Raw genomic sequence first — 15373 nt, 5'->3', positions numbered from 1 at the left:
CTAAAAAAAATATAAACTTTTTGAACATTTTTATATTCCAATATGTGTAAAATAATGAGAAATTTTTGAAGTAAGATTATATACAAATTCTGTAAATTAGAAATTCTCAAAAATTATATAAAGAAAATTATTTTTCACCAGGGCAATTACAGTTAAAAATTGTCGAAAATTGTATAAAGTCTTGACCAATTGGTTTATTTATCACTTAAATTTTACTATTTCCATCTTCTAGTGCCACTGGCCTAATTGCATTAAATCGATCACTCATAGAAGCATTAGTTGGGCTCGGAAACATGAACCGACATTAGTAAATTCAATTAATAAATTTAATTTGAGAACGAGCTACCGCTCACAAATTAACCATACCGTAGAACCGCGCTAGAAGAAAAGTATCAGGATAAAGAATCAGTATTTTTTTGGCGAGTCTGAAAGATCTTCAGAATAGAGACGTAATAAAATACCAGAAAGGGAGAATTAATCGAGAAAACAGAAAGTGTTAATAGCAGTGGCGCGTCGCCGGGCTCATCTCGACACCATGCGACATCGGAAAAATTAATAAAATTAACTGATATGTTGCTTCTCTTGTTAATCCAGTGGTTCTTAACCGTAAAATGAATAAACATAAAATTAATTCTATATTAAATCAAGCACATAATATCTCCTATCATCCTCGAATAAATGTATAAGCAAAGAAAAAAAAATAGAAAACTTACTATGCCAATATGAAAGCGAACAATCAGCATTTCCTATGTTTGATATAATATTATATCAATTTGTGTCTCGTAAGATCAATTATATGGCTATTGAAAAACGATCCATGAAAAACGCTCATGATCGTGAAATCCAATGTTAAATACATTCGTAAGGCTATTGATTGAAAGCACATGTATTACATGTATCTAAGGACACTTTCTATCGTTTCACTAATAAATAATTCTGCTACATTTCCTTGTTTTGAAAATGCGATAAATTTAAACGCTCTTAACGAGAAACAGATTCTCGATGAAATTGGTGAGGTCCTTGTTAAAGCTCGTCTTTGTCATTATTCGACAAAAACCACCACTGTCATTATTCTCATTTCAATCTTGATTTAAAAGCTCATTAATCTCTCTCAATAGTGAGAAAATTATTTATTGTATTAAAATAATTTTATCTGTATTTTAGCGGTTTTTATATTGCATTTTTTAGGCTCGAATTTAGACAGGTCATTTTTCTTAAGATCTCATCTCTGGACAAAATTACCGCTTCTAATTACGTACAGAGGGCTTTTCTTATTTTCACTGCTTGTCCTCGTAACGGAAAGTCTTCGTGTTGGACTCCTGTCGACTCGACATCGTCATAGTGACGGTCTTCTTCTCCGTGACTTTATGCATTGATTGCTTCATCATACGTTCTTCGACGTTATCGCTGCCTTTGAATGTCGACAGCTCGTTGCCGGATGTGTATTGCTTGGTCTCCTCGGTAGTCTCATAGTTGGAGCTACTGATATTCTTGCCAGGCGTGGACGTATATACTTTCGTCGTGATAGTCTCAATTTTGTGACCGGGAATGGTCTTACTCTCAACATTCTTGAATGTCTGATGCTGTGGGATACCGCTGCTGAATCGTTGAGTGTCCACTTGTTTCTCGGAACGGAACGTACTCATCGGACTGACGCTTGAAAACCGATCAGTTGGATACTTTAGTTGATCTTGTGGGGACTTTCGGTCCTCGGCAATCTGTTCCTGAACGATCTTGGGGGTCGGGGATTTTGTCGCATACGAGATGTGTTGAGGCGGCGGATAGGAAACGATTCCGTCCGTGTGTTTTCTGTCTGCAACGTAACTCTCCTGATTGATTCTTCGCTCAATTGAACTGTACTGGCCGGGTGAATTATCTGTTATAATCTTCCTCTCGGTGACAATGTACGGACTCCTGTCCTGATAACTATCGACAATGTATTTTCTGTCCAGGGATCCATAATGATCCACGGTAGATCGGTATTGACTGTCCTTCATCTTTCTCTCGAGGGTGCTCTGCGTCGAATGTACCTTCTCGGGACTCACCAGATTCTGCTGATCGGCAAATTGATGACTAATGTGCTGCGTGGTGGACTGCAACTGGTCCAGAGTATGATTCATTGTCTGAATGGGCGAAGTTTGTGGTTCGTACGCCCTCGTCTCGTACCGAGTGGTGTAACTTTGATAGCCGCTCTGATCGCCTGCTACGTCACCATCTCCATCAGCTAAATCCGGTCGATTCTTATATTTGGCTAGACGAATGGCGGTCAGCCTGCCTCGAGCTTCCTCCAGCTCGCGCTCAATTCGCAAAACCTCCGAGCGCGCGTCGATTTCTTGCGCGATACCACCCACCATACGGCGGTTTAGGACCAACGACCTATCCTCTTCTTGCTGGATAGCCTGTTGCGCAGCGCGTACGAGATTATCGGTAGCACGTTTCACGGCGTTACCAGCCGCTTGCAGACGTTTCGTGCTCTCGCTGTCAGGGTCGGCTTTGACCTTGCAAGCGACCAACAGTTGCGCCGTGCTGCTGGCAACCTGCTTAGCGCTGGAAATCAACTTCTCCTCGGAGCTTACTCCTTGAACGAGAGCATTCGCGGATTCGACGAGGCTGTGAGTAGCGGCTGCGACCATTCGAGCGGCCGAAATCAGACCTTCGGACCATTGCCCATCATCAGAACTGGTCAGTGGCGTGCGTGATACCTTGCCGGTCGCGATAAGTTCTCGTTGAGCGGCACTGGCGGCCTTTATTAATGCCGAAGTAGCGGCGGCGATTGATTTGGCGGCTTCCAAAATCATTTCATCGAAATTCATATCTTCATTAGCTTCCTGTTAAATAAAAAAATATTTATTACAAAATAAAATAAAAAAATAATTTTGATAATAAACGAAAACAAAATCATGCATCTTTACAAAATAATTTTTACAAATTAAGATAATCCATTAATTTCAATTCTTTTTTCTATATAAAAGACAAATTTTCTATATAAAAGACAATTCTTTTTTTCTATATAAAAGACAAAAAGTTTTTCGATATTTTTATTTAAAAAATTCTAAGTGATTCCTTTTATGCAACAAAAGTTAATAGGAAAGCGTTAAATCTTTTGTATCAACATAATACATACTGCGTATACAAATATCTCCTCTTAATACTTATCTGTTGAATGTTGATTTCTCCAATCGCCGTAATAATATGTTCGATTCTCGGTCGATCATTCACAACGACCAAGAAAATCAAACATATCTCGCGGAGACTAGAATGATTCGTGCTATTGACATATGCCTATCACTTCGCAAATTATTCCAAAATTATTACGGAAACTCACCTGAATGCTTCTCCTCGGTCTTAAACTCGCCAATTTCTTGGCGGCTGCGTCGATACTGGCAGCTGCCCCGAGTAATTCATTCTCCGCGATCACCGTAGGATCGTCAGGGTCGACCCAATCATTGCCTTTCAATAGCTCCGCCACCGCCACCAGTTCCGTTACGCTCTGCGCGATTTTGCGCGAGATCGCCGGCAAGGTGTGTTTGTCACCTGATCTTGATGATATCTGCAAGATGGCTTGAAGCAGTTCCCGATAATTGATGGCAACATCGTGTCCCGCCTGAAGGGTACGTTCACACAGCTCGGTGGTCTCGGCGCAATTGTGGGCCGCGCCCTTACAGATGGTCAGCATATCGCTGATAGACTTCCTGCCCATATTGGCGGCGGCAATTATATCGTCCTGCTTGCAACTGTTGCCAGCGGCGACCGCCTTCGCCGTTGATATGGTGATGCTCTTCGTGCAACGCACGAGATCCTCTGGTGTAACGTTGCTCCTCTGTGTTTCTGAGCTGCTGAGAGCTCGGATCTCCTGAGCTATAGCTTCGATTGTGGACTCTAACGCTCTGGTACCACGCGTATGTTCATCCTCCACGGCCTTCACTGTTTTCAGTAATGACGTTACATTGGTCACCATTACCTGTAGACGAAAATTGAATGTAATTTCAGTACAGATTCGTTCTGTTAGCGTTTTTGCGCTTGTAATATTAACATTTGCGAGAGAGAGGGGAAAAAGAGAAAGAGAGAGAGAGAAAGGGTGGGGGAAGGGAGAGGCATAATATGTAGTTAGTGAATATAATATAAATTAAGATTTTAGTGATGATCTTAAACTAATGAGTAAATACACTAAAGTAATTGCTGCATAAATACTATTGCAACATATTAACATACGCGTAATTAGTTAGCGTGTGAAGCACATATCCATAATTACATCCTATCAAACGATCTCTTCTAATAACGAAATAATAAATAGAATTATATAGAAGCGTTAATTAGAAGCCTGTCAATAGTTTACACAAAATGCTATGAATGAAATGTACGTACCCAACGATGATTCGCTTTACATTTCGGATATAAACTGAATAATAAGAGTTGATAAGATCGAAAGATTTCAAAATAAATGACTCATTAAACAAAGAAAGTAATACATTTTGGCAAAATTATTTTACATACCATTTTTAGGAAGTGCAAAAAGATTATCATATTACCAATTTCTTTAATTAACTATTAATGTAAGAAGCGACATGTTTCACTGATACCTTACATAATTTAACAACTACATCTACGTAGAAGTATTGTATACATAATAATGGCTACATTTCGTATTTATCTTATACAAGATCGCGATAGAAAACGCAACAGCGAGGAGGGAACGACAATCTGACTACATGAACAATAATAAGTCAGATGTCCGTTGAGTCGGTTGAGAGCTTTCGGAAGTGGATAGTAGACGAATTAGCTCCTCCTCTTGATCTGACACGAACCATTCCGATTCCGAGCCGCCGATGTCACTCAGATGCACGAACTGCTGCTGCAGCTGCTGTTCTAAGACCTATCCCGGACCGGGCCAGACCAAAATCGTCAATAAGACTTTCGCATTAAAGTCCACCATTCGCATCGTCGAAACATTCAAGATATACAAACAATTGCACTACTGTCGCCACTATTATCGCGGAACTCGATCGCATCGAGGAAGGTAAGAGGAAGCGTGTATAACAGGCGGAGTATCATTAAACAAACAATGTAATTCTCTACAGAATGCTGTCCGCCAGATATAAAAACAACACCTGTTGCTCATATCACACACATGATACAGATACGAAGCTGAACGTGGAAAACAACGATTCAAGGTGGACTTTAATAGCGTCGGTCATGCTTTGATCTGGATATCCTCGTATCCTGTATCTAACGACCTCGCACGGTTCGAGAGCGGTGAACGCTATCAATTCTGCGTAGATACTACGCGAGATTTTAGTAGAACGAGAACGAAATCAGTTAGAAGCAATTCAGACGAGGACGCTCAATATTAAAGTCAATTAAAGTCCACCCCAAAAAATGTCTCTAAGAAAGATAAACATTCTTCATGGTTACGTTTAAAACAAGGTTATTAAAATTTAACGAATTAATAGATTAGACAAACATTAGATTTGTCGTTAGTCTTTGCAGAAATTCTATACAACCAGAGAAAAATATAGTGGTAGCAACTAAATACACAAATATACTAGTTTTATACTATGTAGAATTAATATCTCTTTTTTGAGAATTAATATCTCTCTCTCTCTCTCTCTCTCTCACAAGAAGTTCCTGTATGATTGAAAACTGTAGTTTCTATATTTTCATTTAGGAATGTATCACCATCGATAATGACTATCCTCAATGCGATGTAGAATTTAGATATTTTCTTTCAGTTGTCTGTTCATCTGGTTGGAGATCGACTTCGTTTTTTTTTGACCATTATGTTGTCAATGATAACCAAATTTTCGATTTGCTGTCTCAGCATCTGGTTATGTTAGAAATATAGAAATATGATAATATGCATTGGTGACATACAATGGATTGATCTTTTACTCCTTTTACAAGAATTTAAAAGAATGAACACACTGATGCATCTGGCGGTCCATGATATCCACAGTATTAACCTCGAACTTCACATTTTAAACGCATCCTCTCTTGCTTGGATAATTCAAGTCTTCACTTTGTAGAGACAATATGAGAAAGCTCAGAATTTGGATAAAGCCGATTTTTATCTTCCTCATGATCCTACGGTCCAGGTGTTAACAAGTCATCAGCATCTTTAACATCAGGGAGATTCTTCGATTAATAGATCAGAAATACGCTTCCACGCTTTGCATATAAATGCCTTCACATTAAATCGACCACAATGTCTCTGTCTTAATTGATATTGGCATTAATTTACCAGCTTAATCTATTACCATAAGCTTAGTTTTGCTTGTTAACAAGCAAGTCTTATTTCCTTGCACTCGAGTCTTCGCATTAATTCCTTTATATCGTTTACGGATGTTGTGGGTAACACAATGTTGTTGAGATATCATAGGTTGATTATTCTCTTTTCACAAACGTCATATGCTCAATTAATGTACGTAAGTGAATAAATTTTGTAGTTGCAATAACCATATGCATTAAAATAAGTCATTCAATTATATTAATTCTACATATAAAACTTATATAGTTGTTACACTTATTATTACTATGTCTTTTTCTCTGAGTGTAAGATTTATAATCACCTTACGTAAATCTGTCCATAAAAGATATATAAGTTACGTTGTAGTTTCTAATTAGTCTTAAAAAAAATTAATTTAAAACAACATTATTAGAATTAAATAAATTATAATTATAAATTATATAATACGGAAATCTCTCGCTACAATTTTATTTAGGATATTTATTATATTATTTTAATCCACGAAGGACATTTCGTTGTTAAATTAGTGCATAGCAAATTAATTATTCAGATACAGTACTCCATGTCATTTGTAGAGATAATTAAATATTTCGTTACAACAAGGTTTCTTTTGAATAAGCGTATTCAATTGGATTAATGCTAGGCAATAACAGAAGCGCGAGATAGGTTTTGTCGTTGTTAGAACGTCACAGGTAAATATTCATAAAAACAAAAACAAAAGAAATTTCAGACAAACGAATTACCTTGGCGGAATCTTTCAGATGCGCCATACTGGGATCATTGATGGGTTTGCCACTGGCGGCTTTGGTGGCGTGTATGAGATCGCCGAGTGCAGATGCAACATCCTTCACGGCATTGATCAGCATCACTTGGGCCTCTGGATTCTGACTGCCTAAACTGGCTGCACCGTATTTGACGACCTCGGCAAGCTGAACAATCGTCGATACCGCGTTCTGTGCTGCGACAGCCAGTTGTTCCTGCGAGGACGCTGCTCCGGCCACTAATGTCTTTGTATCTTCTACCAGGGCCTTCGCAGTTTGCAATATATTCTCGCGATGATCGGCGAACGTGTCACCTTCGTTTTCAGCATGCAGCGTACCAGCGGTGGCGAACATGATGGTGGTGTCAAGATCACCAATAATTCCGGAAACTGTGCTAGCAGCATTGATGCACGCCTGAGTGCCGCGCGAGCCCGCCTGTAATGCAGCTAATACTTGCGATACCTTCTCGGTTACGATTTTACTATGCTCCGCGACCTCTCGTTGGGCATACGCGTCACCGGGTGACATCTGACATGTGCCGGCGGCGCGAACAATGTCCGCGCAAGCTCGGCCGAGTTCTTGAACGCCAGTACGAAGTCTGGCGGATACATCAGCATTGGAGGCAGCTGCGGATGCTCCGGAGGTATCGCGAGCGAGTTGAGTATACTTGTGTGATATATCGACCGCTAGGGGTCCCAATCTAACTACGTCGGTGCTTGATTTGGTAGACTGAAATTAAAAAGTGAAATAATTTAATATAAGTATAATTTATGATTGAGTCTTTAGATTGATTAGATATTAATGCATATTACACAATCAATAAAGCAAATTCCCTAAACTAATAATATTCATTTTTTAAAACATACATCTTTATTTATTATATATATATTATTAATTATATATATTATATATTAATTACCATAGGCCAAAATTTGTTTATAAATTTTCAATACATTAAGATCTTCTTAAAATAATTAATGTCAATTTTGCATCAAATTAGATTTCTAAGCAATTTAATTTATGATTACTAATAATTCAATTGCGTTTATAAGTCCGAAAAATTATTTCGGCACATAATTCAAAGAGATTACAAACATGGTATATATTACACATGAAATTATTTAAAGCACTCGAAGATCTAGCTTCGAGCAATATAGGCATTGCTTCTTATTGTAAATTAATTATTGGAAATTCGTTAAAGTGAATAATTACAATAAATTCGGATATTGACATATTTTGAAAAGCTTGCCAACCTGGATCCATCTATTTTATTTTATTTTTCGTACTTATGATTAGAACAACAAAATTCGCTCTAGAGCAACAAATTAGTAACAAAACAAAGTAGCACTAAATTTTTGATCATGTCCCAACTCAATTTGCAAGAGTGAGGGGATCCAAGTTAATACGGATAATAAATTATTAAGGGTATATAAGGTGCTTTGTACTTATAATTGCCAAAATTGTGATATTAAAGACTACTTACTATTTCTTGTGCCAATCGAGCGATCTCTTTGGCAGCTTCGACCATCCTTGTCTGATAATCCACGTAAGAGTCTACAGTGTCGATAGTGGACATACGATGATCCTCCAATCTCACCATCGCACGAGAAATCGTGTCGATCAGACCAGTAACGATGCCCGCAGATGTCGATATAGTCTCCAAGGTATTCTGTAATTCTTGAAGCGCATCTTTAGTGGATTCAACGGTCTCGTCCACCTCAGTATGTAACGCAACAGCCTTTGGATTGCCACCAGATTCTTTGGTGATATAAATCAGTTGCAACGCAGATTCGGCTACGGTCTTCGTCTGATCTAATAACACCATCTGCTGCTTCGAATGCACCATATTGGACGCGGCACCGATTGCGCCAGAAACGAGTGGTTCCGAGTAAAGAGCGATCTGATTGACGGCATGGCCAACATTCTCTGCCTCATACTTGGCAGCAATACGCAATGGCTCCAGTTTTTCACGCAGCTCGCTTGCACTGCTCTCCATCTGATCCGTGAATCCCTGCACGGTATTCTCGCGGCGCGACATTAGCGCCTGTGAAACTGCACTCAACGAAGCGGCGTCGAGTTCGCGTATTCGTACCGACAATTTCTCAATCGCAGCATCGCATTCCTTCTGACCAGGCGCCTTGTCACGGATCGATGCTACCAGTGATTTGATTGAATCGCTGACGCTCTTGCTGTGATTAGCCAGCAGCTGCCAGGTCGGCGGATCCTTCGGACTGACCGCGAGACTCTTGGCCGCCAGTACCATCGCGCACGAGCCATCGATGATGGACTTACCAGCGCTGGTGATCGGCTCCTGAGCGGCTTTAGCTGCAATGGATATTTTGGCTGGTTGGCTTGCGAACTCAGGAGAACTCGCGAACGTGCAAAGATTATCAACTGCCTCGAGTAATGGTTTCGTGGCTTCCGCACACTTTTCGCGGTTGATATCGGAATAATTTTGATCAAGCGCCTTGATTTCCTTAACAAGGCATGCTGTTGAATTGGCGACATCTTTGGCAGACTGAACAAAGTGCCGCTTGGCTACCGGATTGCTAGTTTTGCTGGACGCGAGTCTACATGCATTACAAAGCGCGCTGGTATGCTTGGCAATCATAGTAGCGGCTGAGAGCACTTGCTGTTGCGTACTGGTCGGGCTACCGAGACTCTGGCAACCACTATGAATGGCCTGCGCTGCTCGCAGGAATTGCGCCTGATCCACCAGACCCGGTTTACCTGCTACCGACGTGGGATCGCTCACGCCCGCCAGATAGGCTGCTTGAGCCGCTGCTTCGATCAAGCCGCAAATCGAAGAGGAGACTCCGCGAACCGCGATGGAAAACTGCTCGTGTTCCGACTTTTTCGCGTGATTCGCGATGCCAGTCATACCATCCCCGAGGCTTTTGCTCTTTTCCATGACGGTCTCTAAGCACTCGAAATACGAGGCATCGGAGATGGGTTCGCTCGGATTATCCAATAGAGATCGCATGGATTGAATGTTTCTGATAGCGTTGTCGCACTCATTCTGTCCGGGTGCCGCTGAAGTGCACACGTCTACTAGATAATTTATAGAATCGGTGACTGCACGAGCCGCCGCCGAGAGTTGATTCTTCGCGTTTGGAGCAGTGGGATCAGCTGCGATCGATTTAGCGGTCATGAGAAGCTTGCTAGACGTCATACTAACATTCTTCAACGATACTACCACCTGACTGCGAGTTTCAACCGTTGTCTGACTTGCCATCTCCATACCCACACCCAACAAATCTCCGAAAGCATTGATGAATTGTTTCGACGAATTTGCAAGTTGTACGGGTGAACGTATGGATGATACTACATTCGATGATGCATCGTTCAAATTGGCGGCAGCATTGTTGAGATCACTCTGCAATTGCCTGCAAAGTAAAAATGCGAAGCGTACAAAAAATTGGAATAGTATCTCTCTACATGTCAATTATTTCTATGTGTAGAGTAGCAAGCAATAGAATTTGTTTTAATCAATATAGTGAAAAAAAATACATGACTAAAAGTCAGAAGAATAACTGTTGCTATTCAATGGTAATTTTAATATGAACTAAACTAGAAATATGTTATTTGTTTTTCGTGCCCACTGAAGATCCAGATATTTTCATCAGATAACATTAAAAGATCAATACACATCTGCTCTGTGCCGGAGTAAAGCCTATATCAGACTAAAGATTGTATTGAAATTTGACAAATCAAAGCAAAGTTTACTAAACTTGATATTAATTTTCTTTCTTTTGATTGATTAAATTCCAATTTAATCTCAATTTCTGGTCTAATAAAGCTCTTCTTTTTTCTTTGCGAGTAAGGAAATCTAACAGTAACGAGATCTAAGGCCTTGTGAGATAAGTTATACAGAGATAAGTTGTACATTGATACTATATATTATACATTTCATGACAATAGAATGCAAATCATTTCCTTTATTAATGTTCTTTGTTTAATTGAAAAATTATATTTTATACTTTTTATATTTAATGACACAATATTATGATTGCATAGTTTTTTTCTAAAAACCACGTGCTTGTTTCAAAACTGCGGCTTCTCTCCGTTACAAATGAGAAACAATAAACATACTTTTCCTATTGCCCTTATTATTTTTTTGTTGTTTATAATTAAAGAAATAAATTTTCTATTTCTAAGAATATTGCTCTGCTTTATTACCACTCAACAAAAATTATTTACCCATAACTCTTGCTTGTTTGCGGAAACTCGTTCAAGTTGAGCACTTGAGTCATATCATCAATGTTGCATATCGCTTCATCGACATCTCTTTGCCCGGGTAGACAGGACACGCATTTGTTCAATGAATTGGAGACATCTTTTGCAACCGCAGCTAGATTGACCTCATTCTCAGGATCATCGGGATTCTTCAGTACACGTCGAGCTTCCTTCACCAGTCGTAGCGATCGCAGGATCACATCGTCTGCTGTCATTAGCACTTTCTTTTGCGTTTCCGGCTGATTGGATGTGGCGGCTACACCGCGTACGGCGTACGTGAGATCTTTCAAGGCCGACGCCGTTTCTCTAGCTGCGCTTCCGGTGTAATTTTCATTGCCCTGCTTGGCGGCGGATAATAGCTGTGCCATAGCGAATCCAACGTTCTTCGACGTGGCACCGAGTCGCAACGCGGTTGATTCCGTCGTCTCTTCCGGTAACGGTCGCAATGAGGCGGCCTCAACGGCGCGATAAAACTCGCCTAGTTCATCCTTCAGACTATTTATTAGTTCCTCCGCAGCGTCAAGCTCCAATCCGCCACAGGCTTCCCTGGCACGCGTCACCGCCGATCGAAGATCCGCTAATGAAGATCCCAACTGCTGCGAAGTGTTATTCAGCTGTATGGCGGATGCCTGATCGGTGACCGTCGGCAGAACGGCTCTGGCTGCTTTCACAACGGCGGTGCCTGGTTGCAGAAATTGCTCGGAAGCATTTATCAGGTTCAACTGAGCCGTAGAATTATCCGGTTGTGCCTGCGTGCCCTTTACTCCCGATACGAGGTATGGAATTTGCTGCGCCATCATGCGACATTCCATGTTGAGCTCCTCCTGGCTGGCCGGATTAGTGTTATGGTGGCCGGCACCAGAAGATGCCGCGATACATTGCGTGGCCGTAGATGCGGCTTGTTTGGCACACGCTTCTAGACGTGTGATAAGTTTTCTACGTAACGCCGGGGTTGCTGCCGCTGTAGTTGCAGCTCGCAACTCTTCCGCTGCTTGACGCAGTTGATCTTGCATCTTGGCGTCGTGCGGACTGCTAGCGCACTGCCGTGCCGCCTCTACCATCTTGGCAGTGGCATCGGCGAGTAATTTTGCCGCCGCCAATAGACGCTGTTGTTGTTCTGAGTCTGTCTGTCTTTCCGCCTCACCTTTAATACTTTGAATCAACTGCGCGGTAGCTTGACCGACCACTCTCGCCTGTCGTACCATCTCGCCGGCATCGCCAGTGCTGGCGAACAATTTGTCTGTTGCAACCAAAATAGTTTCCACTGCACCTTCCTGGATAGATTCCTTGGCGCGTTCTCTAGTGGCGGTCTTAATGTGATTAAGAAGATCGTTCAAGGTACGGCTAACCTCAGCGGCGGCAATGCTCAGCTCTTTCAGTAAGTTTTCATCGCTGCACGTCTCATTGCAAACTTGAACTAGACGTTCCACAGCCTTCGTTACTTCGCGAACGGCGTTCATTAATTGCGTCTGACACGCAGGCGAGTGTAAAGTCGGTGCTACAACTTTTGCGCAAGCTACGAGCTGAGATGTAGCCAGTGCGCACTGGGTAGCAGCTGATATCACTCTATTCTGCGTGGCGGAGTCTTCGCATGTGGCTGCTATATTCTTTGCTTTCAATACCAGAGCAGCAGTAGTATTGGCCACGGCTTTAGCGAGCGCGAGTAACATATCTTGCAGCTCGCGGTTCGAGTCATCCTCCTCGCCAATAGTTGTCAATACTTGATGCGACGCTTCACCCACTCGTGACGCCGCATTTAATAGATTCTGCCGCGGCTAAAATGTAAGCAAAGAATAACTCACATGACATCCAAAAATATGTAAAATAAGAAATAAATGAAAAGATTTAAAACAATAATTCGTATTTGATGAGTCTTTTTAAATATTTTAAACTCTTAAATTTTAACACCTCGTTTTAGGAACAACACAATGATGTATGGCATATTCAATTCAACTGCTTATAATTTTCATAAAAATAAACATATTGTAAACAAATTTTTTTTCGATCAAAATTCAACAAGTATTAAAGAACGAAAGGATATCAAATAAATGTATGTATTTTTATTAATAAAAAAAGTTATAAGCAATAAAGTAAACAGAAGAAGAACAGTTTCGAAAGATTATTTTTCAAAAAAAAACTGAGTATGCTACCAAGAGTGATATTGAAGGGTTAAATAAAGGGATTACATCTTTTAGCCAACTATGTCACAGTGAATATAGATTAATTTTACGTTTATTTATGTACATTCAAAAATTTTTATTAACAAAATTTGCATCTCAAAGATATAGTAGGATAAAGATCAAGTGCTTGCAAAAAAGTTTAGTGCATCCGTAAAAGCAGGTCTAATATTATTGCGCTACAAAGCTTAAATGTTAGTGCTTACATATTGTCCATAGAGCGTAGATGTTATGTAGAAAGGCTGTGAGGAAAGAGGAGAGTTGAAATAACATTTAACTTTACATTAGCAAACTGGTTACGTATTATATTTTATACGCAGTTCTCTCATAGACACAACAAACTCACCTCCTTGGTCTCAGGTTCTGTGGCCTTCAGTAAATCCGAAAATGCAGAACATAGTTTCCTGGCGGCGTCTAATAGTCGCTCGCCGGATGACTCATCATCCATGAGAGCAGCTATCATTCGTACACCTTTCGTCATTTCAGGTAAATTCGTGGCGATTGTGGTAATTGCTGCTCCCACTGCCGTGTGATCGACGTCGTCTGCTGGTCCGGAAGTTAACGTGACCACCTGAGCGGTCGCGGCGTTCATCGCTGCGATCTGCGAGCCCACATTCTGTTTGTGGGTGTCGATCGTCTGCTCGATCCATCTTAAGGACGCCGGATCTGTGCCGAGTTCGGGTAATTGAGCTTTTGTAATCAGTTCTGTCTCAGCGATGTGGATCACCTCATGACCAGCGGTGATAGTTGATAATAAGGCACGTTGCGGTTCAGATAGGACGGATGTCACCTTAGTTTGTTGGACCTATAGTTTTAAACGTTCATTACATTGTAAATGTACGTATGACCGTTGCAAATCTGAATGATTGGTAGTACTATAAAAAAAGATATTTCTCGCGTAAATACAATTGGGATTGTTTTGCTTATAAAGATCAATCAATGAACGTAAATGAAATGCGCGTACATAACAAAGCGGTAAACTGCAACAAATAGTTGCGGCGATACAGAGTTTACTGATTGAATATGAGCAAGTATTTTGTCGTGAAAAAGCATGAATCGCAAGTAACGCATTGCAGAGATTTTTATCTATCCAGTAAGCACTGTACCGAGAGAAAGTCGATCGACATGAAACGCAAATGAATCAGTCCGAAGAAATAAATAAAATAAATATAATAAAAAATTCTATAAACTGAAGAGATAACTGAAAATGTTATCGTAGTGTACCTACTCTGTGTCCGCAATAGAAGGCGCCTAGCATGAAAATAAATTTAACCGTCTATTAGTTATTTAAAATTTCGCTCTCTAACGTGCAGTATAATCATCTCATCAGTGCGACTTTAGACATTTACAAAATATGTAATATTGTTCCAAATACATACATCTTTATACATATATCCCCATAATCAAAATCGTAAATAATTACAATAAAGAGACACGGTTTGCTGAAGTCAAAAGTTCCCGAAGGCTCTCCAATTTTAACACTTCAAGGCGCATATATATTTATAACAAGCAACTAAAAGACATTGACATGAGCTTGAGAGCAGCTTGGACGCTTTTTAGAGATGCTTACCATAGGCGGAGCATGAGCGATGTTCACCTGTCCACTGACGGTCGTGTACTGGGCACCACCTATGTGACCGGTCCCATATGGTCGAGCCCCTATAAATCACACCGTGCACTCTAACTCTATAGCTGTATTTACAGTTATTAACAATCCTGATCGAGTCCTCGATACTGTAAAATCTGTTCGTTTAGATAATGATTTTCCGTTAAAAGCTAAAAGCTAGTTTAATATGATACTTAATTATTTAATTTTATTATAAGCAACACTTTTGCAAACGTTAGCTTAACGTGTATTTACAAAATGAAAAGTGTGTGTGTGTGTGTGTGTGTGTGTGTGTGTGTGTGTGTGTGTGTGTGTGTGTGTGTGTGTGTGTGTGTGTGTAGTATATAAT

At 40.5% G+C, this 15373-nt stretch overlaps 1 protein-coding gene across 2 annotated transcripts in view; it reads right to left on the bottom strand.

The window, feature by feature from the left end:
• Positions 1 to 1277: 1277 nt before the first annotated feature.
• Positions 1278 to 15373, bottom strand: part of LOC105626090 (talin-1) — a 28124-nt gene continuing 14028 nt past the window's right edge. Inside the window, exons 7-14 of one of the 2 annotated variants that reach the window (XM_012207400.1) lie at positions 14989 to 15077; positions 13765 to 14223; positions 13625 to 13660; positions 11206 to 13016; positions 8489 to 10391; positions 6988 to 7734; positions 3326 to 3961; positions 1278 to 2828 (exon numbers count right to left, since the gene is read on the bottom strand). In XM_012207400.1, coding sequence (XP_012062790.1) covers positions 1278 to 2828; positions 3326 to 3961; positions 6988 to 7734; positions 8489 to 10391; positions 11206 to 13016; positions 13625 to 13660; positions 13765 to 14223; positions 14989 to 15077 — 7232 coding nt within the window. The remainder of the gene's footprint in view (positions 2829 to 3325; positions 3962 to 6987; positions 7735 to 8488; positions 10392 to 11205; positions 13017 to 13624; positions 13661 to 13764; positions 14224 to 14988; positions 15078 to 15373) is intronic. The other variant, XM_012207401.1, reaches the window with a different exon arrangement.

Source organism: Atta cephalotes, assembly GCF_000143395.1.
Source record: "Atta cephalotes unplaced genomic scaffold scaffold00004, whole genome shotgun sequence".
Taxonomy (NCBI): domain Eukaryota; kingdom Metazoa; phylum Arthropoda; class Insecta; order Hymenoptera; family Formicidae; genus Atta; species Atta cephalotes.
The sequence above is the reverse complement of the archived record's forward strand: the minus strand, read 5'-3'. Positions and strand labels throughout refer to the sequence as shown.